The sequence below is a fragment of the Dermacentor variabilis genome, chromosome 1 (assembly GCF_050947875.1).
Source record: "Dermacentor variabilis isolate Ectoservices chromosome 1, ASM5094787v1, whole genome shotgun sequence".
Lineage (NCBI taxonomy): Eukaryota > Metazoa > Arthropoda > Arachnida > Ixodida > Ixodidae > Dermacentor > Dermacentor variabilis.
Window position 1 is genome coordinate 117,447,604 of NC_134568.1, and position 27,995 is coordinate 117,475,598.

A 27,995-nucleotide genomic window follows, 5' to 3' on the forward strand; every position below is an offset into this window, starting at 1 on the left:
CGTGCGCGGTGGTGCGCGGGCACCGCAGCAGCAGCAGCCGCGATGTGGGCGGGGAAGGTGGCCTGTCCGTGGTGCGTGGCGTTCGGCTTTGCCGTCGTCGCCATAATGGTGCTCGTCAGGCGAAACCAGACGTTCCGCTACTTCTACCGCCTGACCATCTACTACGTGCTCATGTCGGCGGTGTGCGCGCTGGCATGCTTGCCGTCCTTGCTCAGACCCTTCGACCCAGCAAACATGGTGTGAGTGTATAATTGGATGGACATTATGCGCCTGCCCGCGACTTTCTAAGCGCACACCAATGGGCCTCCGAAGAGAGGGGGCAGCTTTCTCCCCGCATTGAAGAGTGAAAACGAAAAGCGCTTGCTCGAGCACGGGCCACGTCGCGCGTTTAAGCGACGACAGTCTCATTATTAAAGATCCGCGCTATATACGTGAGCGGGAACTCCGCTACGTGGCCCGGTGACTGTTTAAATCAGGCGCTGAAATGGAGTTTTGACAGACGCGGTACTCTTTTAAAGTGAAACGTTTTTTAAAAACGGCCAAAGCGGGTTGCTTGCTGAAACCACTCTAACGAAAACGTGTTATAGCATTATCGCTTATATATTGCTACCGTACTATAGACGCGCCTTACTTTGACATCGTTGTGTAGAGGACAGAAGCCATTACCCACTGACCTGTACTGAAATTAGTGCCATTACCCGACCACGCATATGTCGCGTGCGCAGATGGCGCCGTTTTCGCGCTACGCATGACGCGCAATCGGAGCTGAATTTAGCCTCGCGCGCAGCGTTCACTGCGGTGTACTTAGCTCGGCAGTACGGTTGCCCATCCGGGCAGGAATGGTCGCGTTTAAGAGAGCTCACTATGCCATAGTAAGGATACTTTATCAAACTGGTGTTCCTCACGAGTTGTAAGGCCTACATATGTTGCGAAAATGTCACGCTTGCTCGTCTATTTAGGGGGTCGTTTCTTTACCATAGTGGCCAAACACCTTCTATAAAACAAGTGGGCTCACTTTTTTCTGGATGTGTATTTTTATAAATTATATGGACACTCCAAACGCATTACTACCGTCGGCGTCGATGCCGCCGTGAGGTTTCTTATAAAGTGCAGGGGCGATAAAATAGTCGCCGCGCGCCGTATGCTGTATGTGCGAGCGAAAGCGTGCGAAGGTGAGCCGGTGATCGCGGCTCAATCTCGCGCACGAAAGGGAGGAAAGCGGGGAGGAAGCGCTCCGTCTTCCGTCGCGAGCAAGGCTCAGGGGGTAGGGTAGGGAGGGAGGGGGGTGATTTCCACTCCGGGCGAGCCGGGCGAGAGCCCGCCAGGGCCGCTGTATCTTGATAGCCATCTGCGACGGGGACACAGTCCGCAGTGTGCTGTGTCTTCGCGCTTTAGTTCGCGTTGATGCGAGACGCAGCACGAAGGGCAGTTCGCTCGCTGCTGCTGCCACGCTTCCTGACTCCTGCGTTTTGACAGCGAGTTTCCGCGGTCATCGAGTAAGATCTGTTCATGCTTGCTTGTGCGCCCGTGAGGCCATGCTTGTTAATTTATTTAGTATGCCTATGTTTACACGTTCATACGACCAATAAAACTACTATCTTTGCTTCGTCTAACTGTCCCCTAATTTGCTATCGCAATCGAAGCTTCGCCTTGGAGGCGAAACTGCGTCTTTTTATTTTTTTTAGCTTTTCCCCACAGCTACGCAGCATCTAGGAAATAATGGTTGCTAGTTAACGAACAGAGCCACAAGTTCACTGCTAGCCTTGTACATGACCACCTGGTGAAAAACTTACCTGATCCTACCTGGCGTGCAGCGTCATCAGCCTCGGCCTCAGGCGTCTCACGTGGGCCATAGGCGTGGGGGCGGTGCTTCGCCACGCAGAGCGCATACCCAGGGACAGAAGATTCATACTGGTCGCCAACCACCAGTCCAGCCTGGACGTGTTCGGTGAGAGAGAGAACTTGTCCGCTCACTTTTGAGTGCCTGCGTTCGAACAGCAGCTATATACCTACAGTATTTTATGTGTTTCCCAGTAAGCCAGACACATTCTGAACAGTTTACAATGAAGTAACAAATACCGTTATTAATGCCTCAATTCCAGATGAAATGACAGTAAGTGGGAGGAGTCTTACTAAATTTGGCCTAGATGACTGATTTAATCAACACTTTCTTACGTGTGTGAAGCACTATATCAACTTAAAGCCGTAAAAAAATCGCTCAAGTTTCATGTACATCTTTTGTGTAAAGAAAAATAAAAGTACTCAACTGAAGAGAAAATAAAAAAAATATCAGAATTAAAGAAAAAAAAGTGATCAATCTGAAGAACATCATATTTTCACTAAACAGTCACAGTGCGAATGGACCCGATAACGCCAAAGGGTCCCCGATTAACGCCGTCGCATCCCCTATTAGCCCTCCTCCAGTGCACATATGTAACCTCATCTTGAGTGAAAGCGCAATTTACGGTTATACAGAAAGTTGGAGGTAAGGAAGACTAAAAAACCACCGGCCAATATCCGTACTGAGCATTCTCACTAAAATATTTGAACGCGTACTGCACAAGAGATTACTTAGTCATTTTTTTAAAGCATGAAGTAATTACGCCACTACAGTTTGGTTTTCAACAAGATAAGACACCTGAGTTAGCCGTATTGCAAACAATAGGGTTCCAATAATGAAAATATCGAACAAAGGTTTGTATACACTAGGAATGTTTCTTGATCTAAAAACGCCCTTGATTCAAGCAAGCATGAATTACCCTTTCAATAAGCGGCCTTCTTACGGAATGAGAGGGTGCGGGCTAAATTTGGTTAGACGCTATACCTGCAAAATTGTAAGCCATATGTTACATTCGGTAAATCATCGTCCAAGCTAATGTCAGTAACTACAGGTGTACCACTTCCACACGGCTCTACTTTAGGGCCACTTTTATTTTTACTTTATATAAATGATATCATTAGCATCCCACTAACGGAAAAAATATTTGTTTGCAGGTGCGCAATCATTTAACAAAGAGATAAAAGCAAATAGGTTATTAAGAGTCAAAGTGGCTGGATGTGAACGAGCTTCAACTCAATGCCAGTAAGACAAAGCACGTAATTTTTAGGTATCGAAGCACACTAATAAACAATCCTTTTAGCCTTCATTTCTCTAATGATCAAATAGAATGGACGAAGAGTATAAGATTTTTGGGTATCGCTTTTCATGAAAGATCATCTTGTAATGTGCATTTTAACCGTTTCTGCCTGAAGCTATCACGCAGAATAAGTGTTTTATGAACAATAAGACATCAAGCATCAGTTAGGTTCAAACCCAGTCAGTATTTTTTTTTCATACAATCACCGATAATATATTGTATTCTCATATGAGGCACAACTACAAGTGCTGCCATCCAAGGACCCGCCACATGGTGGCTTAGTGGCTATAACGTTGCGCTGTTAAGCATGCGGTTGCGTGATCAAATTCCGGCCCCGGCGGCCACATTTCGGTGGGGGCGAAATGCAAAAACGCTTGCGTACCGTGCATTGGGTACACGCTAAAGAACATCAGGTGGTCAAAATTATTCCGAAGTTCCTCACTTCGGCATGCCACATAGTCAAATAGTGGTTTCGGCACGCAAAACCCCAAAATTTAATTTTTGTTAACATCCAAAGGCTAGTGACGTTGCAAAAGCAGTCTATAGATCTGTGGCTTTGAAAGTTTAAGGCGCACTGACTCCAGTGGGAGTTGCGTGGTCGTTACAAATAACTGTTTTCAATATGCAAACTGCACGCATGCATATATATATATATATATATATATATATATATATATATATATATATATATATATATATATATATATATATATATATGCGTGTGTGTGTGTGTGTGTGTGTGTGTGTCAAGAGAAGGACACATCACGTGAGAAAAATTTTTCTTACCAACGTTTCGGCTGGTGGGTCAGCCTTCGTCAGCCTTCGGCTTCTTATGATGTGATTAATAAAAATCGGGCCCCTCGCTTAACCCCCTTTCTTCTCGTTTATTACATAACGAGGGTCTCGAGTCCGGCAACATTGATGCCTTCAGGTAGCATGTGTGGGTTTATTGACCAGTTGTCTTCACGCAAAAACATCACGTACTCGGTACGCCTGCGGCAGGAAGGATGTTCCACATCCGCCGCCTAGGTTTGTGAGTAGTGGCGCTGGCTAGCACACACAGGGTTAGCTCTTGTAGTAAAATCATAAATACCCAAAAAAGTGGATGGGAAAACGGCGCCGTGGTAGCTCAATTGGTAGAGCATCGCACGCGTGATGCGAAGACGTGGGATCATTCCCCACGTGCTGCACGTTGTTTTTTCATCCACTTGCATTTCCATTAATTTATCATTTCTTTCATTCATTTAATTAGTACGTACAAGTAATTTCCCTTGTTCTGCTTGGTGTAATTGTCTGTTGGCTTCTTAGGATATATATATATATATATATATATATATATATATATATATATATATATATATATATATATATATATGTGTGTGTGTGTGTGTGTGTGTGTGTGTGTGTGTGTGTGTGTGTGTGTGTGTGTGTGTGTGTGTGTGTGTGTGTGTGTGTGTGTGTGTGTGTGTGTGTGTGTGTGAGCAGAGATTAAAAAAGATCCTCAAAAATTTGAAAACATTTGCCTCATGGTAAACAGAGGTTTGCAGCTCAGAAATTTGTGTGATTGATTGCCAAAGCTTAGAACAAATTATGGTAGACAATGCCTAAACTACTTGATCACTGCTTTCTTGAATAATAGCAGAAGTATTGAAACTAAGATTCACCAAGCAAAGTCTCTGAGACACTTCGGAAAGCTACATTACAGAATTATGTTAATGGACCAATCGTCCTCCTGTACTTCTTTTCCCGGGGCTTAGGTAATACAAAACATGACACAGTGCATGCCAAGCTCTACTTTACATGTGCATTGAGTTTACGCATTAGATATACGGTTGAAAGGTCTACTCACAAATTGTTCCCAGTGTGTAACAGCTAACATGAACTCCTCTCCTTCTCCAGTTACCTCAGGCGTACCACGCGGCTCCGTAATAGGTCCTCTGCTATTTCTAATTTTCTTTAATTTCTGGCTCACAAACATTAAGTCTTCCATCACTCTTTTCGCCGATGACTGCGTCATTCATAGACAAATTAGCAGTGCCTTAGTTACACAATGTGCAGCAACTAGGATGTGCAGCAGCTATGGTATCCTGGTCTCGAGTCACTCATAGCTGACTTAGAGGAGCGACAAAACCGTGCACCACGTTTCATTCTTTCCAACTATCGTCGCACCGCTGATGTTACAGCTATGAAGGACACACTTTCCTTACCCAGCCTCTTTCACCATAGCAAAAAAATTCCGCCTTTGTTTATTTCATAATATTTATCCTGACAATACATTCCTTAAGCATAGGCTACTAACAAAACCATCCTACAGTTCCACACGCATTGCTCACTGTCATAAAGTAGGTATTCCATTTTCAAACACTAAATGTTATCGCGACTCATTTATTCCCAGTACATGTTTGTGTTGAGATCGCGTTCCACACAATGTTGTCGCCATTGGAGATATTGCTTTTCTACTATAATGCTGCTACGAACCTGCTTTGTCAATATTGACCTAACTGTTGCATCATTATTGTTATAGTTGTCGATTGCATTGTATTCTCTTATTGTTGCTGCTATTGTATTTATTAACAGTGTACCCACTCCCCTCTATAATGCTCTAGGGCCTTGAGGGTAATTTAATAAATTGTGGGAATTTACTGTGCACTTCTTCATCATCTCTATATTATCATCATGCGTGTGCCCTTCTTCATCGTGCGAGTAGGCGCTCAGTTGAGGCAACAACAGGGGTCACAAAATGTTGTGTTTTATTTGCTAAATTGCTCATACAATGCTGTATAGTTATGCGATGTCTCTTGAACTCCTTTTACCTCTGGGTAAAGGCATTTTCTATTTGTTGTTTATGTACTTCTTGTCACGATACTTAAGTTGGTTTTGCTAGAGTTCGCTAAAATTCATATTCCTTATTCCCCATTCGCGACACGATGATATAATGTTACCGTTGTTTCTTGAGTGTACGAAATATTAAGGACAGAGACCTGGTCAGGCGCAGGCAAGCATCCCGGGCTTTCCTTGGTTTCTTCTTCCGTTATCGCATTGTTGTCTGTGTTCCAAATAAGTGTGAAACGAATACTTGTGACGGAAAAGGAAAGCGAAAAACTGAAATAAACTGAAACGGAAGAAGGGTTTGTTGACAGTTGGCTCGCTCCACGCTTACTATAGTCATTGCGGCCCCATGGCGGCCCTTGGCACCGTGCTGCAAAAAGAGAGGACCGCGCTCGCTAGCTTGCGCTGTCTTGCGGTCTATAGAAAACATAGGATAACGCGCCCGCGGTGTATATACTTGACACAGCACCGGAAAAATCGGGGTTTCAGTTCCTTTCTTTGTTTCTCTTTCAAATGTTTGCCAATCACTGATGCACTTGACTCTTTAGTCCTTTGAGTGCATGCTGCCAACTCATCTCGCGAGAGTATAACGACTTGTACCGTATTGAACCTCGTTTTCAATAGTACTCGTTGACTGCTATATACGTATATACAGTGACACCCGGGTACTCATGGTGAAACGCGTCATGCCGAAATGCAGGGCTGCTGCACGTTTGGGGTGAATTCCATCCATGCTTGCCTGTCATGAAGCGCGAGCTGCTCTACACGGGCCCGCTGGGGGTGGCGTGCTACCTGGCGGGCTGCGTTTTCGTAGACCGTCGCGATTCCCAGCAGAGCCACCGAGCGCTCAACGAACGCCTTGATGATGTCAAGAACGGCAAGGTGCGCGCACAAATAGATAGGTGGCGCTCAGGGCGTGACTCAGCCGTTCGACGGTAAGGGACAACGTGACGTGAACTAAGCGCACTCTTAACGGGGCAAACATGCTAAATAATTAAAGAGCGCCTGCAGCAGCGACATAGCGACGGCATGGTATGCAGTCATCGAATCGAATCTCGAGTTGCAGGGATTTAATGGCGTCATCGTTCCGCGAGAAAAAAGAAAGCCCGGATGCCGCAGTGTCAGTCGTTTTGCTGCCTCAGGGCGCGGTGCAATTATACTAAAAACAGCTACCGTAACCTAAGAAACACACAATTTCGCACGACAGGCGAAGCATTGATTGCGATAGCGAATTATTAGACAGCTATACGAAGTAACGTTATTCATTGTATCAGCTACATAACCTGCTGTAAACATTCGCTTACTAACTAAATTAACAAGCGCGTTGTCCCGCGCACACCGGCAAACACGAACACATCTCACTCGATGACCGTGGAGACTCGCTGTCAGAACGCTGGCGCGATGAAAAACGGCAGAAGCGGTGTGCGAATTCTTCTTCGTGCTGCCTCTCGCTTCAATGTGAACTATAGGCTCGCGAGAACACAACGCACACGAAGCCATCAGCTATAGCCGGCCGGCCGGCTAGCCATCGAATCCAGCGTATATTGCCTCCTATAGATAGCACGCGCACCGCCTCCCTTGCGCGCGTGAGAAGCCAGCGCGCTCCCTCCCCGCCTTCCTCCCTTGCGAGCGCGAGAAGACACCGCTGCATCAAGACATGCATACTTCTCGGCTCACCCTCGCAAACTTTCGCTCACACCTATAACACACGGCGCGTGGCCGCGATGTGGTTGCACGTGGACGTTATACGGAGCATCACAGCGACGCCGACGCCAGTGACGGTAGAAATTCCCCTGGAGTGTTCATATAATTGCTATCGCAATAGTAACATCAACCGTGAGCACCGCATCGTGACATAGCGCTTCAGTGCAGTTAGTTCGTCGCTCCAGTGGTATAGACTTCGTCTGAGCACCTGCGCAGAAAAGTTTTTTTTTTTTTTGCAATGCGAAAAAGCTAGGGTACTCGGCTGCCTATACATGCTAAGGCCGTGAGCTATTGAGGGCGGGGCTTGCGCAGTGCGCCTCTTGACCCTATAGTCTGCGCAATTAGGCCGCGAAACATGCAAAGCATTGTTCGCATATATTAACAGGCACTTTGTGGTAGGCGTTCCTGTCGCACTTCGTTTGGGGCCGTTTCAATGATATTAAAGCAAAAAATTGTGTCCGATGGTGGCATTCGGATCAGGGTCCTTCATCGTAATATCCAGATGTTCTAACCATGCACGTACCCACGTAACCAGGATTTTTTTACCGAGTGGGGGTCCCAACTCAAGGTAACGTTACTATGAAAATGAGGGGGGGGGGATATACCTTTACTAGTACAAACGTTAATGATGCCTACCGTTTAACATAAAGACGCGTAAACTGGTAAAAAAAGAAATGCAATAAGGTGTATATCACAGGTAATACGCCTGTGAGATGCACCTCTGCTTTACTTGACAAACAAATGAACTCGCGCAGGAAAGAAGCGCAGGAACAACACTGCCAAGAACAACTAAACAAGCGAAAGTCTGAAACAAAGATTTCTATTATCGTTTTTTTGAATTAGGTATGGAAGAATTATAGAGAAATATATATTTGCGGTACAATCACAGTTCTTCTGAATCCCTAGTTTACTGCTCTACCCAGTGCCAAAACCGACTCGTATTGTTATTTGGGAAGGGGCGCAACGATGCGTGGCCGCCGGTCCCGTACAACCACGTAGAGCGCCGGATCGCTACGGTTCTAGACGCACTGCGGACACTGCAGGAGGTTAGAAAAAAAAAAACCACATAAGCACAGTAGAGAAGTGGCTACGTCAAGCGGCTCAACTGATAACTGTAGAAGCGTCATTCAAAACAAACGGAATCATTCTCCACTTCCGGCGGCGTTGTCTTTACTTCCCTTTTAAATAAGGAGATCTAGATCCATAAATATTTTTACAAACACCGTTTAAATTTGTTAATTTTCACTTTTCCTTCCCAATTTGGCTGTTATCTCGGCTCTCTCCCTTAGTACATCGCGTAATTTCTGAACTCATTGCCGCTCTTGTCTCCAGCTGCTAATTTTGCGCGAAAAGTGCTGTACAATTAGGGAAAAATCAGACTAGGTAACGGGTGACATTCATATTGCTATTGCGTTTAACGGTTATTGCAGGGTTTGACGACGGACGCTGTTTCGCATGATCTTATTTTCCACCTTTCTAACTCATATCACGGGTATATGGTTCCGAGGATCTGCCAGCGCCGCGGCGAGCCGTCACTCGAAGAAGTAATGAGGCAAAATGAAAAGTTAAACGCAGCTGGCGTTTAACAGACCAGCTTACTACGAACTGAATCCCTTTCCTGGTCCCTGGGTCAGTCTAAAGAAAGAAGGTAGAGCTAACGAAGGAACAGCTATGCGCGTGACCGTTGCAATAGATGTTGACAAGTAAATGCATCTCGAGTTAATTGCGCGGGCACCAATCGATGAGAAAACTGCCCTTCACACCCCAGGAGGTGCCGATATAACTACCGCCATCCAAAAGGAGTGAAAGAGGCAGCAAAATGTTGGCCAACGAATAGCTGTCAAGTCTCAAAATTGATTTGGCGGCGCTTTATGAATGTGTGTGAGAAGTGGTGGCACTTAATTTCGGGGCGGGGGGGGGGGGGGGGGCTTGGGTACGTGCATGGTTCTAACCATGTTCAACGAAGTGAGCTACTTGAGCGTTACTTGTGCTGCAGGTTGCATACCGAGTTATATAGCGGAAACAAAAGAGATTTGAAATGTACTTGACAATCGTAGCCGGTCGCAGTAGAACGTTTCCATTATATGAGTTCCGGTCGCACCACGGGTGTATATATATATATATATATATATATATATATATATAAACGAGAAGAGAGGGGGTTAACCGAGGGTCTCGAATCCGGCAACATTGATGCCTTCAGGTAGCATGCGTGGGTTTATTGACCAGTTGCCTTCACCCAAAAAGATCACGTTCTCGTGACGCCTGCGGCAAAAAGGGCGTTCCACGTCCGCCGCCAAGGTCTGTGAGTGGTGGCGCTGGCTAACACTCCCAGGGTTCTACTAGTACACATAAATACCCAAGAAAGTGGATGTGGAAACAGCGCCGCGGTAGCTCAATTGGTAGAGCATCGCACGCGAAATGCGAAGGTTGTGGGTTCGGTTCCCACCTGCGGCAAGTTGTTTTTTCATCCACTTTAATTTCCATCAATTTATCGTTTCTTTATTTCATTTATTAAGTACAAGTAATTTCTCCTATGTTGCCCTTGGTGTCAGTGTTTGTTGGCTTCTTATGATATATATATATATATATATATATATATATATATATATAAGTAAAAAAATTACGGGGTTTTACGTGCTAAAACCACTTTCTGATTATGAGGCACGCCGTAGTGGAGGACTCCGGAAACTTCGACTACCTGGGGTTCTTTAACATGCACCTAAATCTAAGCACCAAGGGTATTTTCGCATTTCGCCCCCATCGAAATGCGGCCGCCGTGGCCGGGATACGATCCCAGGACCGCGTGTGAAGTGTGCGTGTGCGTGCGTGCGTGCTACGTGCACGATAAATCGCAATCTACCAGGTAGACAAATAATGTATTCCCTAGTTAACTTTTGATTGTAACTTTAGGACGAGCGTTTGCAACTGCAAAGTTGCAGCCGAGCTGTCGACAAGTCAGATCCGCTTAACGGAACTACTATAGTGTACGACTTGCGAGATATCCATCCTTCAAACGCGCAGCAAAATACATCGGCTTTAAACCCCACTCCAGCATTCCGGCACGATCTTAACTGGAGTGCCAATGCATTGCTCAGAAATTTTTGAGGCTGGACATCCCGAAATTATGATGTCATTCATATGGTGATTTCTGCTATGTGGACATGACTTCACTGCTGCTTGGCCTCAATCTGGCAAACAGAATGTTTCCTGAAGTGAATATTTAAAAAAAAGTTAATCAGTGAATCTTTTTAGCTACCTGGACATTGAAATGTGTCGTGCGAATAAATAATGCCCACCTTTTCCGGATTCGTCTGAATAGGCGGAACAGCCCAGTATGTCACAAGCGACGTACCATTTTTTTCTTCGAACTTAGTAAAAATGAAACGGAATATTCGTTGCCATTACCTCTGGTTTTCATGGCATTTTAAGCTCAAAAGTCTCTAGTTATTTTAAATCATTTTTGCTCGAGGGGCAGCCAGAGGATTTGTTTTGTAACTCTGCTGTTTAAAAACGCTTTAGTTAACCACGCCTATTATAACCCACGTCGTTGCGTATAACGCATTGTATTACTCTATTGTTGATGTAAGAACGATGCCTAGAAATTATGTAAATAGTGAGTAACTTCGATTTTCAGCCGATGTTTACATTATGCTTATGAGCAATTACAGTGTAGGTAATATTTGTAGCCTCTGAGCTCTTGATGTAATTTTTCACTTTGAGGGATTACTTCAAATAAATAAATAAATAAATAAATAAATAAATAAATATTCAGTGGCTCCTCTGGCGCTGAACTCATTTACTGCGACAGCAGCCGGCTCCCACAGCTGGCCATGCAATCTTGTGAAAAACTCCTTTGCGATGCACACAACGTCGTCCTCGTCCGCTTTTGCCTGTTATAGCCTCCGAAATGAGCGCACAAACGCCGCCAATCTCACAGTCTGCGTGATTATCAAGAGCGAATGTTGCGCAATAAGTTCTTGTTGTCTAGTGTATATACAGATTAGGAAGGGAGAAAACTGCTGCTGTCCGCACTGTAACTGTCTTGTTCGAGGGTATGACACGTGAACGGCGGCGACATGTGAACGAAGGTGACAGGTTAATTATAGGATTACAGGTCAAGGAGAGAGAATAGCTGGAAGGGCAGAGGAGAAAGTAAGCTTCTGTATACAAGGTTCTTGATTATCAGTCACTTCTTTCAAAATAATTCACGTGTTTCGCACAGCATGCATAGTGTACGTGCCACGGCCCCGTCACTGAAGTTGCCGCTTGTAGAGCAGCCGAGGCGCGAGACCCGACTGTTTATATATATATAATGAACTCGCCTCTCGTGCCCACGGGCGATGCATGTCGGCCCGCAGCGCGTATGAATTAATTAATCCGGTTGAATATCGTGTGCTCTTCTATGTTAGCAGTCCTGTGTGCTTCAGAGATAATTATATGGGAGGCGACTGCATATATACAGACGTTACTATTGTTCGATTACGCAGAACGGAGGTGCTCTCGCTGGTCTATATACTGTGCGACTCAAAATGTCGCATATATAAGCCCCCTTGCTGGGGCTTGCACTGTCTGCAGCCCGAGCAATACTGTGGCGGTGGTGGGCAAAGTTATCTTTCTCTTCGCCTTTTGGTGAGGGTGAATAAGATGGGGGGGGGGGGGGGGGGGGGGTCCGACGGAGAGGATGGACGGACACAGCACACTCAGTGTCGAGCCAATAGCTGCTGTCGCAGTAACGAGTGGCTCGCATCAATAGAACTCGCCCAGTTATCAATCCAGTATAAGTGACTTGGAGATTCTATAGAGCTTGCGACCACGCGCTCTGCACACTCCGAGGGTTAATTTGCACATGCACAGGTGAGCTTCCTGTTGTTCCCCGAAGGGACTCGGAACGCAGAACCCAAGATGCTGCCATTCAAGAAAGGCGCATTCTACATGGCGGTAAACAGCCAGGTGAGCGTTCAGGTGCCTCTTACGTACAACATAACGAGTAACCTTCAAGGTTACTGGTAAGGTTATAGCGGCGTACTACTTAGGTGGCGCCACAAAGCAGCGCCGATAAGCGCTGCCAGTGGCAGCTGCGTTCAACACCGGAAAGGTGTCCTCCAACTCCGGCGCGCTTCACATCAAGGGTTACTCCCCCCCCCCCCCCCCCCCTCCCAAGAAAAATTATGGGTCGTCTCGAGAAGAGCAACGCGACAGCCGACATTTCTAGGTTTTAGTTATACTTTTAATAGTTTGGTTTTAAGCAAGCCAGTGCCTAGCACAATTGAGCGAATTTATACAGCGTCCAAGAGCGGTCCTAATTTAATTACGCAATACGGAAACGTAATTTAATCAATGATAATTTCGCGTCTGTCCTGATAATTGTTTCAACCAGTGCTTCAACTGCGGAAGCGAAAAACAGCTGTCATCGTGATGTTTTCATAGAAATTAAACATGCTAAATACGGATGTGCGCTGTTGCGTGATCTCTCAAATTCAAACAGGGTCATGCGCAAGGTCGCGTGCGCTACGATTAAATCGCAGGCTAAAGGGGCCCGCTTATGGAATGCCATCTGTAACATGAGATACACACTGCTTACCGACCCAGAGCACCCCACTCGGATAGGCAACAGCGTATCTCGCGACACCTGCCCTGACCTTACCTTCGTGCGCAATACTGGCCCAGTCGTTGCGCACGTGCCTTTACAGGAGCACCTTGGTAGTGACGACTACATTGTGGCGTCCACTTTGTCATTACGGGGTGCGCGCAGGCCCGAGCGAAATGTGCGTATAACGGATTGGGCGAAATTCAGGGAACGTCGCCAGGACCCACCTGAGCGCCAAGGGTACGAACGCTGGCTTGACTCTCCTGCACAAGATCTAGAGGCCACCACGAGCACACTGCGCACCACAACCAAGACACCAGACATAGACCCGCATTTACTTCATCTTTGGAACGCCCGCAGAGGGTTGACACGACGATGGAAACGACAACGTCTCAACTGCAAACTTAGGAAACGTATAGATCAAATTACACGGGAATCTCAGGAGTATGCAGAGATCCTTACGAGGAATAACTGGCGAGGATTTTGCGATCGCCTCTCAGACACATTGAGCACAGCAAAAACGTGGTCGATTCTTCGCTCACTCACAGATCCCACCACAACAAAGGGATAAACATTTCAACAGCTGCACATCCTAATGCACGAGTACAGGGACGATGTCTCGACACTCCTCAGAGAACTAGAGAAGCATTTCATACCCACAGGCCCGCCGCCGCAGTACCCTGACTATCCTTATGTAGGCGAGGCGAACGAATTGCTCGATGCAGACATCACATCTGACGAGGTGCGGGTGGTCTTACAAGACCTACGCCGCAACACGGCACCGGGAGCCGACCACATCCGATTCGTCACCCTTCGTAATGACGCGGATATTAACCACCTCACCCATATCTTAAATGATTGCTGGCGCAAGGTCATGCTTCCCCAAGCATGGCGACACGCCGACATCACACTGATCCCCAAACCGGGCAAGCCTGTTAAGGTTGAAAACTTACGACCCATCTCCCTAACATCCTGCATTGGTAAGCTCATGGAGCATGTACTCTTGCGGCGTCTGCAGCCCTTCCTCAAAGAAAAATCATTCTTTTCTAACTCTCAATTCGGATATCGGGCTCATCTGTCTGCCAAAGATGTGCCTTTACAATTGCGGGAGGAGGTCATAGGACCTCCGTCGTCCGCCCAAACGAGAGCACTCGTCGCCTTAGACCTAAAAGGGGCATTCGATAATGTTGAACATGACCTCATCCTTCGCAATGTTGCACATTCACACTGTGGAATTCGTATGTACAACTATATCCGCGCATTTCTTCGAGATCGCACGGCCGCCGTAGGAATGGGACCGCATCGATCCGGTACGATTCGCATTGTAGGACGTGGGACACCCCAGGGCTCAGTTCTTTCCCCTACTCTATTCAATATCGCGCTCGCAGGGCTCCCCCGACTACTCGACCAGATCCCTGATGCCGCCCACGCTATTTATGCGGACGACATTACTATCTGGTCGACACGGGGTTCCGACGGAGACATCCAGGACCGACTGCAGCAAGCAGTCGATACAGTTTCCGAGTACGCGAGAAAATGCGGATTAAGATGTGCTCCGGAAAAGTCGGAGCTCATAATCATTCGCCCCCGGAGCCGTTCCTCTACTCCCCCTATCACTGTGCACGTGGATGGCACACCGATAACACAGGTTAATCGTGCTCGTATCCTCGGCCTACACGTCCAAGCGGATGGCAGGTCAAACTACACTGTTTCCCTTCTATCCAGACAGATTGAGCAAATTCTGGCCATGATCCGGAGGGCCTCCAACAGGCGCTCGGGCCTTCGAGAAGAGGACCTGCTGCGCTTGGTGGAGGCATGCGTGATCAGCCGCCTTACATACCATCTCCCATTTCAGCGGTTGACCCAAGCGCAACAACTTCGCATAGACGCAATGATTCGCAAAACGACGAAGCTGGCCCATGGCCTCCCGAACTATACTACCACACACCGGCTCCTTAACTTGGGGACACATAACACACTAGGCGAGCTGCTAGAGACACATTGGGTCAGCCATCGCCAGCGCCTCCTACTCACTCCTACTGACCGCCATCTTCTCACACGGCTAGGATGCTCTGTCCCACCCCTTGAGTCTGAAACCCGTCCAACGATCTTGTCGTCAGCGATACGCCAAGCACTAAGTATTCATCCATTACCACGCAATATGCACCCCGAGCATGACAAAGGGCGGCGCAAAGCCCGTGTACGATACGTTTGCCGCATGCTTGCAAACATCCCGGAAACACATACTTTATACACAGACACATCACGCACTCAAGAGGGCTATACCTCGGTAGTCTTGGATGGCACCGAATCCCTGAGAGACTCTGCTGCAATGCGCGGAACAAATGCTGCTTACGGAGAAATTCTCGGTGTTGCTCTTGGAATTCGACACGCCATCCGTGTTCCTGAGGAAGTGTATATATTGACGGACTCGCAACAGGCATGCCGGGCGTTCCTATCAGGACATGGCATCCCGAGAGCGGCGCACCAAATTCTCAAACAGATCCCGCAAAATACACCAACCACACCTCCCCGAATCCACTTACTCTGGACCCCTGGCCATACCTCGCTGCCGGGTAACGAACGCGCACATGCGGTTGCCCGAGAAATTTCCCTCCGGGCGACTCGGCGTGGTGAGGCGACTAGTTCAGAGTGGGGGGATCCCTTGCGCCGTTACAAAGACATACTCCGTCATTATACACGCATTCGTCGCACCCACGCCGCACCACCGCCGTCCTTCTCGCGGGAGGAAGCAGTGGCATTACGCCAGTTACAAACCGCAACTTTTCCAAATCTTGTCTCTCTCAATAAATTCTACCCACACTGTTATGCAGATCGTTGCCCTGGCTGTGGCAGCTCGCCCACAATCTTCCACGTCACGATTGAGTGCACTGCAAACCTCTTTCCTCCCTTGCCAACTCTCCTTTACCCCCTACGCAACAAAGAGCTGTGGGACGATGCCCTCCGCGACGGACCTCCCGATGTCCTTCGAGCTGTGATACAACGGGCTCGAAACATCGCCGGAATCATCTTAGGGACCCTGGACTGAGGGTTCCTCCCACACTGCTCTCGCCATTCAAATATTATTATTAATAAAGCTATTTTACTCTCTCTTTCTCCGCGCGCTTGGGAAAAATGGCGCGCGGGTAGCTGGAAAACTCTTCTGTTCGGAGCCTTCTGAGCCACAGGTCAGAGTGCGAGTGCCTCATGCGAGTGCCACACGAACCCCATCTCATGTTGTCGTTACTTGCGATGGCCGCCCAGCTACCATGGCGTTCTTTTGCTCAGCACCGGTCCAAAACATGGTTTCAACCACAAATGACCAAAATGAATCATGAGCCTTTCACCACGCCGTCGCTATAGCAGTGAATCGAAGACTGCGCCGTTCTTTTTTTTTTTTTTTTGTGCGTTGGTTGATCTAGCCCAGGGAGGTGTAATCCTGGGATGTTGAAATCCATCAATTAATCCAAGCAATCATACGACCATAGAGAAAGGATTCAACAAGCGCGGACACTCCCATAGAGCCCAGCGACCGGATTGACTGCAGCACACCAAGCCGCCGACATTAATACCTGAACCACACTTTCGGTTTTGGGCGCGCGCGTTTTGAACGCTAGCTGAAACGCGTTACGCTGGCTGCACTGATCGGCGCGGCATTTATTTTGCTTCTACTGCTCAACCGCGCGCGGTCTTGGTGCGGAATAGTTTTATTATTTAAATGATTGCGAACCATCTTAACAAGCCTCCATCGAATATATGTGTCACGTGCAATTTCATAAAGACGCAAGACACCTTGTGAAATGAGGAAATGTTCATTTTACTTTATATAAATGCTCGTTCCGGTCTCTTTGTGCATTCATCCAAGGTTGTGGCACCAGCTAAGCAGCAGCAGTTTCCGAACGAAACTCCACCGGACGACGTCAGCCGAAAAAGTAAATTATAAGCATGTGTCCTGATAAAAACACCTTAAGCCCGGTCCACATGGTGCGATTTTACACTGCGTCTTTCGCAGCTACACGATTTCCGCAAATGCTAACTTCGCATTACCGTTTCACATGCACCGAGCGCGGCTGCTGCGATTTTCGCATTTGCGAGCACCTATAGCCCAGGACTGAATTATGCTTCGCGTCAGTTCGCTTCGGTAAGAACAAAGGATAGCAACTTAAAAAATTGTTTTCGTGAAAGTTCTTTGTGTTTGAGTGCGTTACATCATCAAAGCAAAAATTAAGCAGGAAGGCCACAATGACGTGCCTACAATCTGCGTTGTGATTGGTTCGCAGTCCTTGCCGCATCTGCTAATTTGCTAGTGCGAACACGCAGTCGAATTCCCACCATGTGAAACGGGCTTTATAAGAATAATGCATGTTGAGGCGAAAGGGGTGAATGGGTGGCATTACAAATAGTCAATTTGCTTTTACATACATGGGGTAGAAAATGCCCGACTCATCCCAAACAATACCGTGCACATCACGAAAGCATTCCTCCATTCCCGGGCCTTATTTCCTGCACTTTAGGAGCACAAATACACAGGCGACTGCACGTTTCCAAAAGAACTTGGCTTCAACCGACGCGATAGTACGCTACGTGTATACAGAGATGTGCCTACAACACAGGCTCTCAACCAGACCCACGCTAGACGCTCGCAGAGTTCCTTCTACTCGCACTAAAGACAAATGCTTGGGTGCAAAGCCTGTTTTCAGTGGTTCCGAAAACATAATTTTCGAGTTCATGGTTTTTTAGCTGCTCGGCGCGTTATCTTTTGCGCGTTCTGCCGGCGCAAGCAACACACTCCCATGTTACCACTCTTGGCAATCGCTTTTGGCGTTTTCGACAAGCGTGAGCACCGAAAGAAGGTATATGTTGTTGCGGGGCCATAAAAAGCATGACAAACTTCTCCCGATAAGATTCAGTGCACGCCAAACTAACTATGTCACTACAGCCGAGCTGCTTTTCGCGAACTGCGTCACCACGCCATGGAAGCGCGGCGAGCGTGCCTTAAAATAACCCTAAAAGTAACTAAAGTAATTACAGCCATGCTAGGGGTCACAGAAAGCGTCACGAACTTGTCCCAGTGAGGTTCTGTACACGCGAAACTAACTGCGTCACAACAACAGGCGTAACGAGCACGCCCAAAAACTACCGAACTTAGTTACAATACAGCGGGACTCACAGAAAGCGTTGCAAACATCTCCCAGTATAAGTCATATGTATTTATAACTCAAATTAACTGCGCCAGGACGGCCGAGCTGTTTTTCGCTTACTGCGTCACAAGGATATATTCCGTGCCGTTAACTAACTGCTTGGCATGCGTCGCAGACTCTCAAACAAACTTTCGCACCTTGCCGTAGTCCAATAGTGCAGTGGTACCGTGTCGAAGTGCAGAAGGAACGCAAGAATACGCCGGGAGCCCAACAAACCATAGGTAAATACAAAAAATGACAACCATTCCACTCTGGGAAGATGGAATGGCAGCGAAAGCTGACGACAGTCAAAGCTCTCAAACGGAAAGCAAACTGCTTTCGCTGTCATTATATCTTCACAGAGTGGAATGGTTGTCATTTTTTGCGTTGCGAGTCTGGTGTCGTCGCTAGGTCGGAGGTGCCCGCGCTCGCGATTGTCGTTTTCGTTCAGCATCGCGGGAACGTTCTTCGTCGGTGGTCGTTTCGCGCCGGCGCCGTTTACATTCTCGTTGCTGTTCCCTCCTGCGCTCCTCGTGCGCATGTTGTTCTTGGGGTGTATGAGCTATACGTGTCCGCCCCATCGACAACGCAGCTGTTCTTAGCGTCGATACCTCTCCTGCTTATATACTGCGATAACCTTGACAACACGCTATTGTTCACGGCGAGCGTTCTAATCTGTTCCGCATTTTGACACCTGCGCCGCCGCTCTGCCCTGTATGGGCTTGTTAGAAATCGCTAAGTCCGTTTCTGTTGCCGGACGCCGAAAAAAGTGCGGAAGGTTAGTCATACAGCTTTCGCTGTAAAAAAGAAAAACAGGCAGATGGGTCGCCGAACAAGCCAACGCTCACACGCGCAGCCGGCTTCGCTCGCATCGGCGGCATGTCTGACTCATGACGCATGCATCTGGCGCGTCATTGGCCTGTCGCTAAGTGACGCAAGAAAAGTAAGTCAGAAAGTATAATTTAATCTTAATTCATACGGAGATACTTTTTAGTTTTGCCTGGAAAGAATAAAAGAACAATATCTGCTAACTTTATTTCACATTGTTCTTTTTTCGATGCTCGTGGCAGCAAACGGTCGACATTAATACTAGCGTGACGGATTTCCTGTTGCCAGTTTTCGCCGAGTGTCCCTTCTTGTTGAATTCTTTCTCTATGATACGACTCTTATGAGATTGGTCAAGATATTAACGCAACAGAGTTAAGGGCCCCGTGCTGCAAAAAAAAAAAAACCCGATGTCGGACGTCGATTGACGAAAAATCATCCCGAACCACAATCACGCAGGCGCTCCGCGTGGCGCAGATGTGTTACTGAAATAATTGAATTCCTCAAAGAAACGTGCGTCAGAAAAATCGTACAGTACGACCTAAACACAACCGACAGACATGATAGTGTCGGAGTTTAATTCGAATGTACCAGAAAACAGAACTTTGTTACGCGGAAACTCGGACACAAACCCCTTTTTCCGAGCGGCGCGGCGCGGCCCGCTCGGTTCCTTGCAACACCACCATCGCGCTCGGCTCCGCGCATGCGCGAGAAAGCTGCGGTTGTCGAGAAACGTGACAAGCAGTCAGGGATCTTTGAAATCTACCGCGTTCCACTCTTAAAGGCGAAGCTGAAGCGTCCTCCAAATTTTATAATAGCAAATGTGTTAAAGAAAATAAATAAATAAACCAGCAGTTCTTGATTGACTTAAAGGTACACTAAAGTGTACTATGAAGTCAAGTTAAAGCGATAAAGCAATGCTCTAGAACGTCTAAGGCGTCAATATAATCGCGAACAGAGCTTTAGTAACCGAGAAATTGAGGTAAATGCATGACACGATTTGAGACCCCCCAGCGACATTCTGGTACTAGCCCGATGACGAAGGCACTCCTCATCATAGTTTGTCACTAGTACTCAACTACTCATACTAAAAAGATCATTTCATTAGATTATAAGACGGAAGAAAATGCAACTTGTCTACTTCTGTTTGATTCTAAGAAAAAATAACACTTTGACGGTACCCTTCAGTAGTACGGGTGGTCGAAAGGTTTCGTTTTCGCTCGACTCTGCGCCACGCGCGCTTTGAAGTTTCAGTTGTTTCGTTATCGAGTCATGCTGCGCTGGTTCTGCTAGCTCGCGAAACTTGCATTTGGAACAAGCAGCGAGGATGCGACGTCCATGTGATGTCGTGAGATGCGCAAACGGTCAGCGGAACTTGGCCAAGGGCAGTTGCAGCGGCGAATCCAACGTTACTTATCACTGTGTGCCAACGAGTGAACCTCTCCGTTCGAAGTGGTTAAGTGCCGTACCTATGCCACAGCGCGCTGGCAAAGAGCCGAAAAATCACGTAGTGTGCTCGCTGCACTTTCGTCCAGAGGAGTGCGAGTTCAACGCCGACTTACTGAAGTCGTGTGGAGTGCGTTTCAAAGTAGGCCGCCGTCGTAGTAGTACGCAATGACGCCGGCAGCGCGAGCCTTCAGCAGCACGTCACGTTCATCAGTGCTTAAATCTCTGAAGTCGAGCCCAGCTTGGCGAGTCGATGTGTCGTTGTCAGGGTCGACCATTGCAACGAGCGTCGAAGTTGGCGTCGTAAAATAAAGAACCAGCTCATCGTCGCGCGCTTTCTCTCGCTAGCCACCACAGTCCCGCTTTCGCGCTGCTGTCGGCTCTGTCTTGGCTCTGTTTCTGGCCGCGCGTTTGCGTTTTGCGCAGAAAAGCCGTAGCGCCGTTTGCGGGCGCCGTTTCCCTCACCGACGGCGCAACGTCAATATGAGACCATGACGTCACCACTCCTCGATCGGAGGGCGGGCTATTTGAACTGCGCTAGAGGTACGCGGACGCTTCATAACGCATTTTCTCTTAAAATAAGTCTCTTCTTCGCACGAAACAAGCGTTTCGAGGTTTCTGGGATGGTATTTCAACAGTCCACGTTGACTTAATAGTAACCTTTAGTGTTCCTATAACTGCTGTAGGTATTGCTTAGTATAGCGGAGCTAGATCACCAGACAGGCAACTATGGTTAGCTCGGCAGTTGGCGCCAGTTCAAGTTGCATGCTTGCCAAGGACATTATTCCACTGTATTTATAAGCGTTAAATAGAGTTGCAGCACCAAAACAACTGGCTGCTATTCGAAGTCCTACCCAGAAAGTTAAAGAAAAAATAGAAAGTTTGAGTTTGTCAAACTTTCTTGCTTTGGAAGAATGCTTTGCCACTGTACAACCGATTTAGTGTTGCTCTCAAGTGTCCCTTGAACGCTTTCATGAACAGAAGTGCATCTCGAGAGCAAAACTTATAGTGTTGTTGAGGAAATGGTGAACATCTGGTGGGAAAATCATGTTCACACAAGAAAACAAACATTTTCCCCCTTTGCAGTCAAAGTGAGGCGGCCACTTGAAGTGATCTAAGGGCCTAGTACTAGAGTTTAGCAGTAATTTTAGCAGTTTAGCAGTTTAGCAAACCGAGTAAGGACTTATATTTCTTTAAACACACACGCGCGCGCGCGCACTTACACACAAATCAAGTCCAGCGTGTATCGCGCGCCATGGAGGCCATCGCGGTCGAAAAAAAAAAAAAAAAGTTGTCACACGTGACAACGGATTCGCCGCCGCTTTTGTGTAAAGGAAGCGTACGTAAAAGGGGCTCACGATCCTCAGGAGCAATAAAGTCCAGAAAAGATAGTCATCTGGGGTGACAAACATGCCAGAAAGTGTTAAAGAACCACAGTCAGGGTTACCTGGTAGCACAGTAAAAAGGAATATGAGCGAAATTCACCTTGGGGAAGGAAAATCAACAGTGCTTAATTTCGACAAAATTAAGAAATGTAGGAGAAAATCCGTCTCCTGTTAATCACATTCAGTAATGAGAAAAAAAAAGACATACGCTTTAATTTCCTTTTTTTTTTTTGCCTTCTTCACGGTTCGGATGCCCTTTGTGAGAGTACACGGCTCGTGAGAATAAATCAGCTTGTTTTATCATGCACATATCGCTATCGCACGCTCTGCATAAGATCGCAGTGAAGGAATGCTTTTCAATCTGTTACAGGCCCCCGTACTCCCTTTGGTGCTCAGCAACTACAAATCATTCTTCTGTTCCAAAGAGAGGAAGTTCAATGACGGTGAGTCCTTAGCTCGCTGAGGTTTGATGATCGTGTATGTGCTTTAATGAGGCAAGAGCCAGGTCTGGCGAAAGAGCGCCAAGTAGATGATCATGAATGACTTGCGAAGGGCAGGTGTAACATATGGCTGAATAGTGGCCTCGAAACATTCGCAGTAAGGGGCGTAAAATACATATTGACAAGGGACGTGTGTTGTGAGCATCAAAAGATATGCTTCAAAAGGATGGTATGCAAAAAGATGCAGTATAGCAGTACACTGCCTCACCCGAACCCTTGAACGCAAGGGCCTGAAGGCAATTGCTGTACAAAGCGGTACTGTCGCAACAGCAACCTCTGGTGAGAGGATGTGCTACGAATCTTGTAGGCTAATAAGTTGCCATGTACCAACATAATGTAAAAAGCACGCTGACGGGTTTTCTATAGAATTGAGCTTGAAATTATTGTAATGCGCAGATTGCCATGACGAGCATCATTAAAGAGCATCATTATAAGACTATGCAGGATGATGATTTTCAAGTTTTACGGAATTTTTAGGAATTGCCTGTGGCAGATATAATGCCTGTGGTTGAGCTCGATTATTCGAAGAGGCGGACATTGCTAACACGAGAAATCAAACCACATATTCAACTAATTAACGAAAGTTCACTCATTAGCTTCTTAATTAATTACGACCCATATTGCAATTTACGAATTATATATACATAGCCGTTGAGCTTGCAGGACGTAGCCACCTGAAATGAATTTCCAGGATGACACCAGCTCTGAGATATTATTTCCCAAAGTGTGCGACGAAATACATAGGCGTTCCAGTTACTTTTATGCTTAATTGTATGAGAGAGCGTTTTGTGAAAAAAGTAAGTGGAACAACAATGAATTTTTACGGCGAGTTTGATGGCGTATATATCCAAACTGGCGTCATTCTGGAAATTCATTCTAGGTGGATACGCCTTGCAAGCTCATCGGCTACAATTCATAAGTGGCAATATCTACCGTAAAGTAATTAATTCAGAAGTTCATTAGTGAATTTTGTTAATTAGTTTAATAGGTGTTTTCAATTCTCGTGTAAGTAATGCCCGCCTATCTGAATAATCCAGCACATGGACTAGAATTATGCTATCTGCAACAGGCTATTTTTTTTAATTCCGTAAAACATAAAATTGATCACCCTGTATATGTCCCTACAAGCTTCCGCAAGCGGTCTCCAATTGCCCCTGTCTTGCGCCAGCTGACCCCATCTTATCCCTGCGCATTTCCTAATTTCATCACACCGCACATACTTCTCTGCCGTCTTCGACTGCGCTTTCCTTCTCGTGGCACCCATTATGTAACTCTAACAGACCACCATCTTCCCTACGCATTACATGGTCTACCAAACAACATTTCTTCGGCTTGCCCTGTTTTCTCTCTAATCCACATTGCTGTCTTCCTGTACCTTCAGGTTATTTAACACTTCTAGTTTCATCGCTCGTTGTGCGATCCTTAACGTCAGCTGAAGCTGCTTTGTTAACTTTTCGTATGTTAGTATCGGCAGAACTCAATTATTGTCCAGTTATCTTTTCAAGGATAGCGATAAGCTGCCGGTCATGATTTGGTAATGCCTACTCTTTGAACTTCAACCCATTTTTATTCTTCCGTAATTTCTCCTTCCGCCATGTATAATAGGACAGATCATGATCTAAGAGCCGCGGGACAAACACTGGAGAGGGAAGGGTTTTGCGAAACTTTTCGCCGACATGGACGAGCGCATTTGCTAGTGACAGCAATGTTTCGTTGACGCGTCCATAATTTACCTGGTTTCAGACCTGCGTGCGAGCCCTTCTGCCCTCTCATTAAATGTTAATATCCTTGGAAACCCTTGTCTTCACCCGGCCGCAATTGAGAGCTATCCGTACTTGTCCCACGCAAGTTTCCGCACTCGTGCATGGTGTCAACTTCGACCAGAACGTTTACCACCAGCCTCAACGTTTCAAACTGACCACGGTACTGGGCATAGCAGTGTGCAGGGATGTTCACTAGTGAGGCAAACTTTATTGCAGCGCTTGCTTGCAATACCAACATGCCCAAACTTATGTTCTTTCCTTAGCGTACACCCAATGTGAGGTGCAATAGCTACGTTGCATTCTGCCTCCATCGGAATGCTACCGGCGCGGCTGGTTTCGAACATGCGACCTGGAGCTCAGCAGTGTAATGCTTTAGTCACTGCGCTACCGCGGTGTATAAAGCAAAGGCCTGCATTTTTTTTTTACCAATGCTGAACGATCGATGCATAGCTGGTAGACAGCACACTACCCTAATTAACAAAGAACAAAAGCAGCCCTAGAAGGCGCGCATGGGACATGGAGCTTAGGGTGCCTCGATGCCCTTCTTGCCGCGGGCGAGGAGGACATCGAGACACTATAATGAAACAGCGACATTGCACTCAGTTTGCGCCCCCCCCCCCTCGAACACGCCTATGGTACTTGGGGTAAAATATCGGCATATCTGCATAAACGAGACGTGAAAGGAGGCGAGGCGCTCGCTGATGAGGCTGATATTGGATAACCCATCTGTGATAGGCGTATAAATGTACATCCGTTGCTGAGGGAGAACGAAGAAAATTTTGTCGATGGAAATCCATCATGAAGACCTCAACGCTTGAGAAGGATGCACACCTGTTGGAAATTGCCAGCTTGCGATTGAATGGACTGGCAGGCATATCCTTTTACCGCAGTGGTTGCCTGTTGTATAGAGCGTCCGCCTCATATGCGGTAGGTACTGGGATCAAGTCCCGGTGCCACCAGAAACCAACTGGTTTTGCTAATGGGTAGAGATGCCCCCTGGCCTGGTGTTCGGCTATTTGTGGGGGTTCTCATCTCGAAAGGGCACCCCATAGATATTTCCAGGACTCTGGCGCCCCTTGTCCGACCGCTGACGGCATTCTGGTAGAACATAATCCGCGGCTATGTATGGCAGGCAGACGAGAGCTATCGCAGAGTACGTGTTGTATATTAAACGTAAAAATGGAAGACTTACGAGAACACCGTCCGTATGCCCCAACCCAGCACTTTGACTTGGCACGCCGCCCGGGGAAGCAACTCGGACCGCGTTACCCAGCAACAGATACGGTGCAACCGAGCATATTGCCGTGTCACATATATAGCTGTGTAACTTAGATTGGAAATAAATCCAGCCAATTATCTGTTCAATTCGTGCTTCTAGCTGCTATTAATTCGGTGCACCTGAGTACTTATACTGGTAAAATAAGTACAAGCGTGCTCCCGGCCAGGTGCTCTACCAATATAGTATCTCAGCGGTTGAGAGTTGAACACCCACCTGTTGAAAATTGCCGGTAGACATCCTTTTGAGAGTTCTGTGGGGCTTGGTTTGTTTTAGTTCTTGCACATCAAGCATAACGATCTGTTCGAACCGCAACCCGATCTCGAACATCGTCCCTCCAGGGGAACCCAAATTCTCATCCCGGCCGTGGCGGCCGCATTTCGATGGGGGCAAAATGCGAAAACACCCGTGTACTTAGATTTAGGTGCACGTTAAAGAACCCCAGGTGGTCGAAATTACCGGAGTCCTCCACTACGGCATGCCTCATAATCAGAAAGTCGTTTTGGCACGTTAAACTCCACAATTTAATTTTTTAAAGTTCTCATCATCGAAGGCGAGAGCTAGGGCTGCAACTACGGAAGACATCTTAGAATGGGTGGCAGTACAAGAAGAAAAAGAAAGCACAAGATGACAACAGAGAAGAATAGTGTACTCCGTAGGTGAAGCATGTGCAAGTTCGCTTAACCACTGTATCTACCCGCCAACACCTGAACGCCAGGACCATCGTCGGCTCTCTCGGGGATATTGTGAGAGAGACAAATAGGTTGCATAGATGAAAGTTTCTGCTTTATTGCAGGGAGCACGACTCTGCATGTCTACGTATATAAAAAGGAGCAGAAAGAGAAAGCAAGGGAGAGAATAGATGGAATGGCGGTTGGCAGCACAGTTACGCGGGAATTGGTGGCAAGGCGGGCCCCTAGAGCGAGCACGACAGCCTGGTTACCTCCAGGAACTCTATAGGAGAGCGCTGATGACCAGGCGGCGGTGATTCGTGGGAAAGAGCAAGTCCGCTGAAGAGGCAGAAGGAAGGGCCATGCGCCGGAGCGAGCAGGTCAACGTCAAGCGCTGTGCCGACTATGCGGGACACGAGCACAGGAGGTGCTCCAGTGTGTCTGATGCGCCGCACGCTGAGCAGGCCGGGGAGCTTGTCCTGTCCTTGCTGAATATTCTGGTGGATGTCCAGCAGCAATCGGCTCAGAGGCGTAAGAGGAGAGATCGCTCTCTCCTTGGGAGCCATTTCTGAGGGAGCAGACAGGGAAGGTTCCCACTGGCGATCGATTATAAGGGTCAGGGTGAGATGCGATGAACAGCCGCCGTAGAGTGTGCCTATAGAAGTCAAAAGCCGGGGCTGATGGAAGCCGAGTGGTGAGTCCTTTTAGCCAGAACATCCGGTCTTCTGATTCCCCGTAATCGCTACATGGGAAGGGAGCCAGTGAAGACAGAGGTCAACGCCGCTGTACTGCAGGGCACGCAATTGATCAGGTCAACAGCACGCCGATAACGCTGCGGCGAGCCTTCTGTGGGTTCTAGAAGGTCTGTAGAGCAGGGCGCGAGTCGCAGAGGACTGATACTGAAATAAGGAGGGTCCTCTACCGGCAAGTCCTCCGCCAGGTGTAACTCGGCTTTCTCTGCGGCGGCAGAACTGACCCTTAAAGGGAGTCGACACGCAATTGCCCGTGCAGAGCAGGAAGGCGTCGGACTTTTGCAGTGATACCTTTCCTCGCTTACGCTCGTGCGCCATCCCTTATAATAAATATTTAATATAGATTAAAATACATATATATCGCGCGCGCACTCACTCACTCACTCACTCACGCACGCACGCACGCACGCGCACCACACAAACACAATCAAGTGAGAGAGAGACAAACAAAAGGACAGGAGGCAATCTCATGCGGTGCGAATCAGGCTAGACAAGTAGTTGTGCGTAGCCATCACTTCTGCGCCCTCGTGTTTTAAGAATTTCCATAGTGCACATACTAACGGCTAAAGAAACATGTCCTGTATTATGTGAAAATCGGTGTGTGGCTTTCGCGCAGCACGTGCACATCGCTTCAACTGGTGTGTGCAGGCATTGTTAAGCTGACCGTGCTGCCCTTAGTCAGCACCGACGGCCTGACCACGGACGACGTGGCGGACCTGACGAAGCGCGTCCAAAGCATGATGCAGGATGAGCTGGACCGGCAGCAAGTCGAACTTGAGGAGCAGCGGCAGCTGGTGCCCGCCTCCGTCGGGGTCGAGAGCGCCATCGTGAGCGAAATGCGCTTTGCCACCTCAGCGACGAGCGACTCGGCGGTCACCAATAAGGAACGACCCAGAAATGCCCGAAGGGCCTGCCGCATCAAACGATCGATATAATT

General features: G+C 47.5%; 1 protein-coding gene across 1 annotated transcript; it reads left to right on the forward strand.

Annotated features, from left to right (window-relative positions):
* Positions 1-42: 42 nt before the first annotated feature.
* LOC142582394 (1-acyl-sn-glycerol-3-phosphate acyltransferase alpha-like) lies at positions 43-27,993 on the forward strand. Its single transcript, XM_075692112.1, has 6 exons — positions 43-239; positions 1,800-1,948; positions 6,667-6,848; positions 12,528-12,623; positions 22,467-22,539; positions 27,707-27,993. The coding sequence occupies exons 1-6, from the start codon at positions 43-45 to the stop codon at positions 27,991-27,993; spliced, it is 984 nt and encodes a 327-aa protein (XP_075548227.1).
* The last annotated feature ends 2 nt before the right edge of the window (positions 27,994-27,995 follow it).

Bases quoted from the DNA above. Each gene is read 5' to 3' on its own strand.
- LOC142582394 (XM_075692112.1), top strand. From the start codon at position 43: ATGTGGGCGGGGAAGGTGGCCTGTCCGTGGTGCGTGGCGTTCGGCTTT. The intron at 1,949-6,666 runs GTGAGAGAGAGA...GCCGAAATGCAG, and splicing joins GTCCAGCCTGGACGTGTTCG to GGCTGCTGCACGTTTGGGGT. The intron at 22,540-27,706 runs GTGAGTCCTTAG...TGGTGTGTGCAG, and splicing joins AGAGAGGAAGTTCAATGACG to GCATTGTTAAGCTGACCGTG.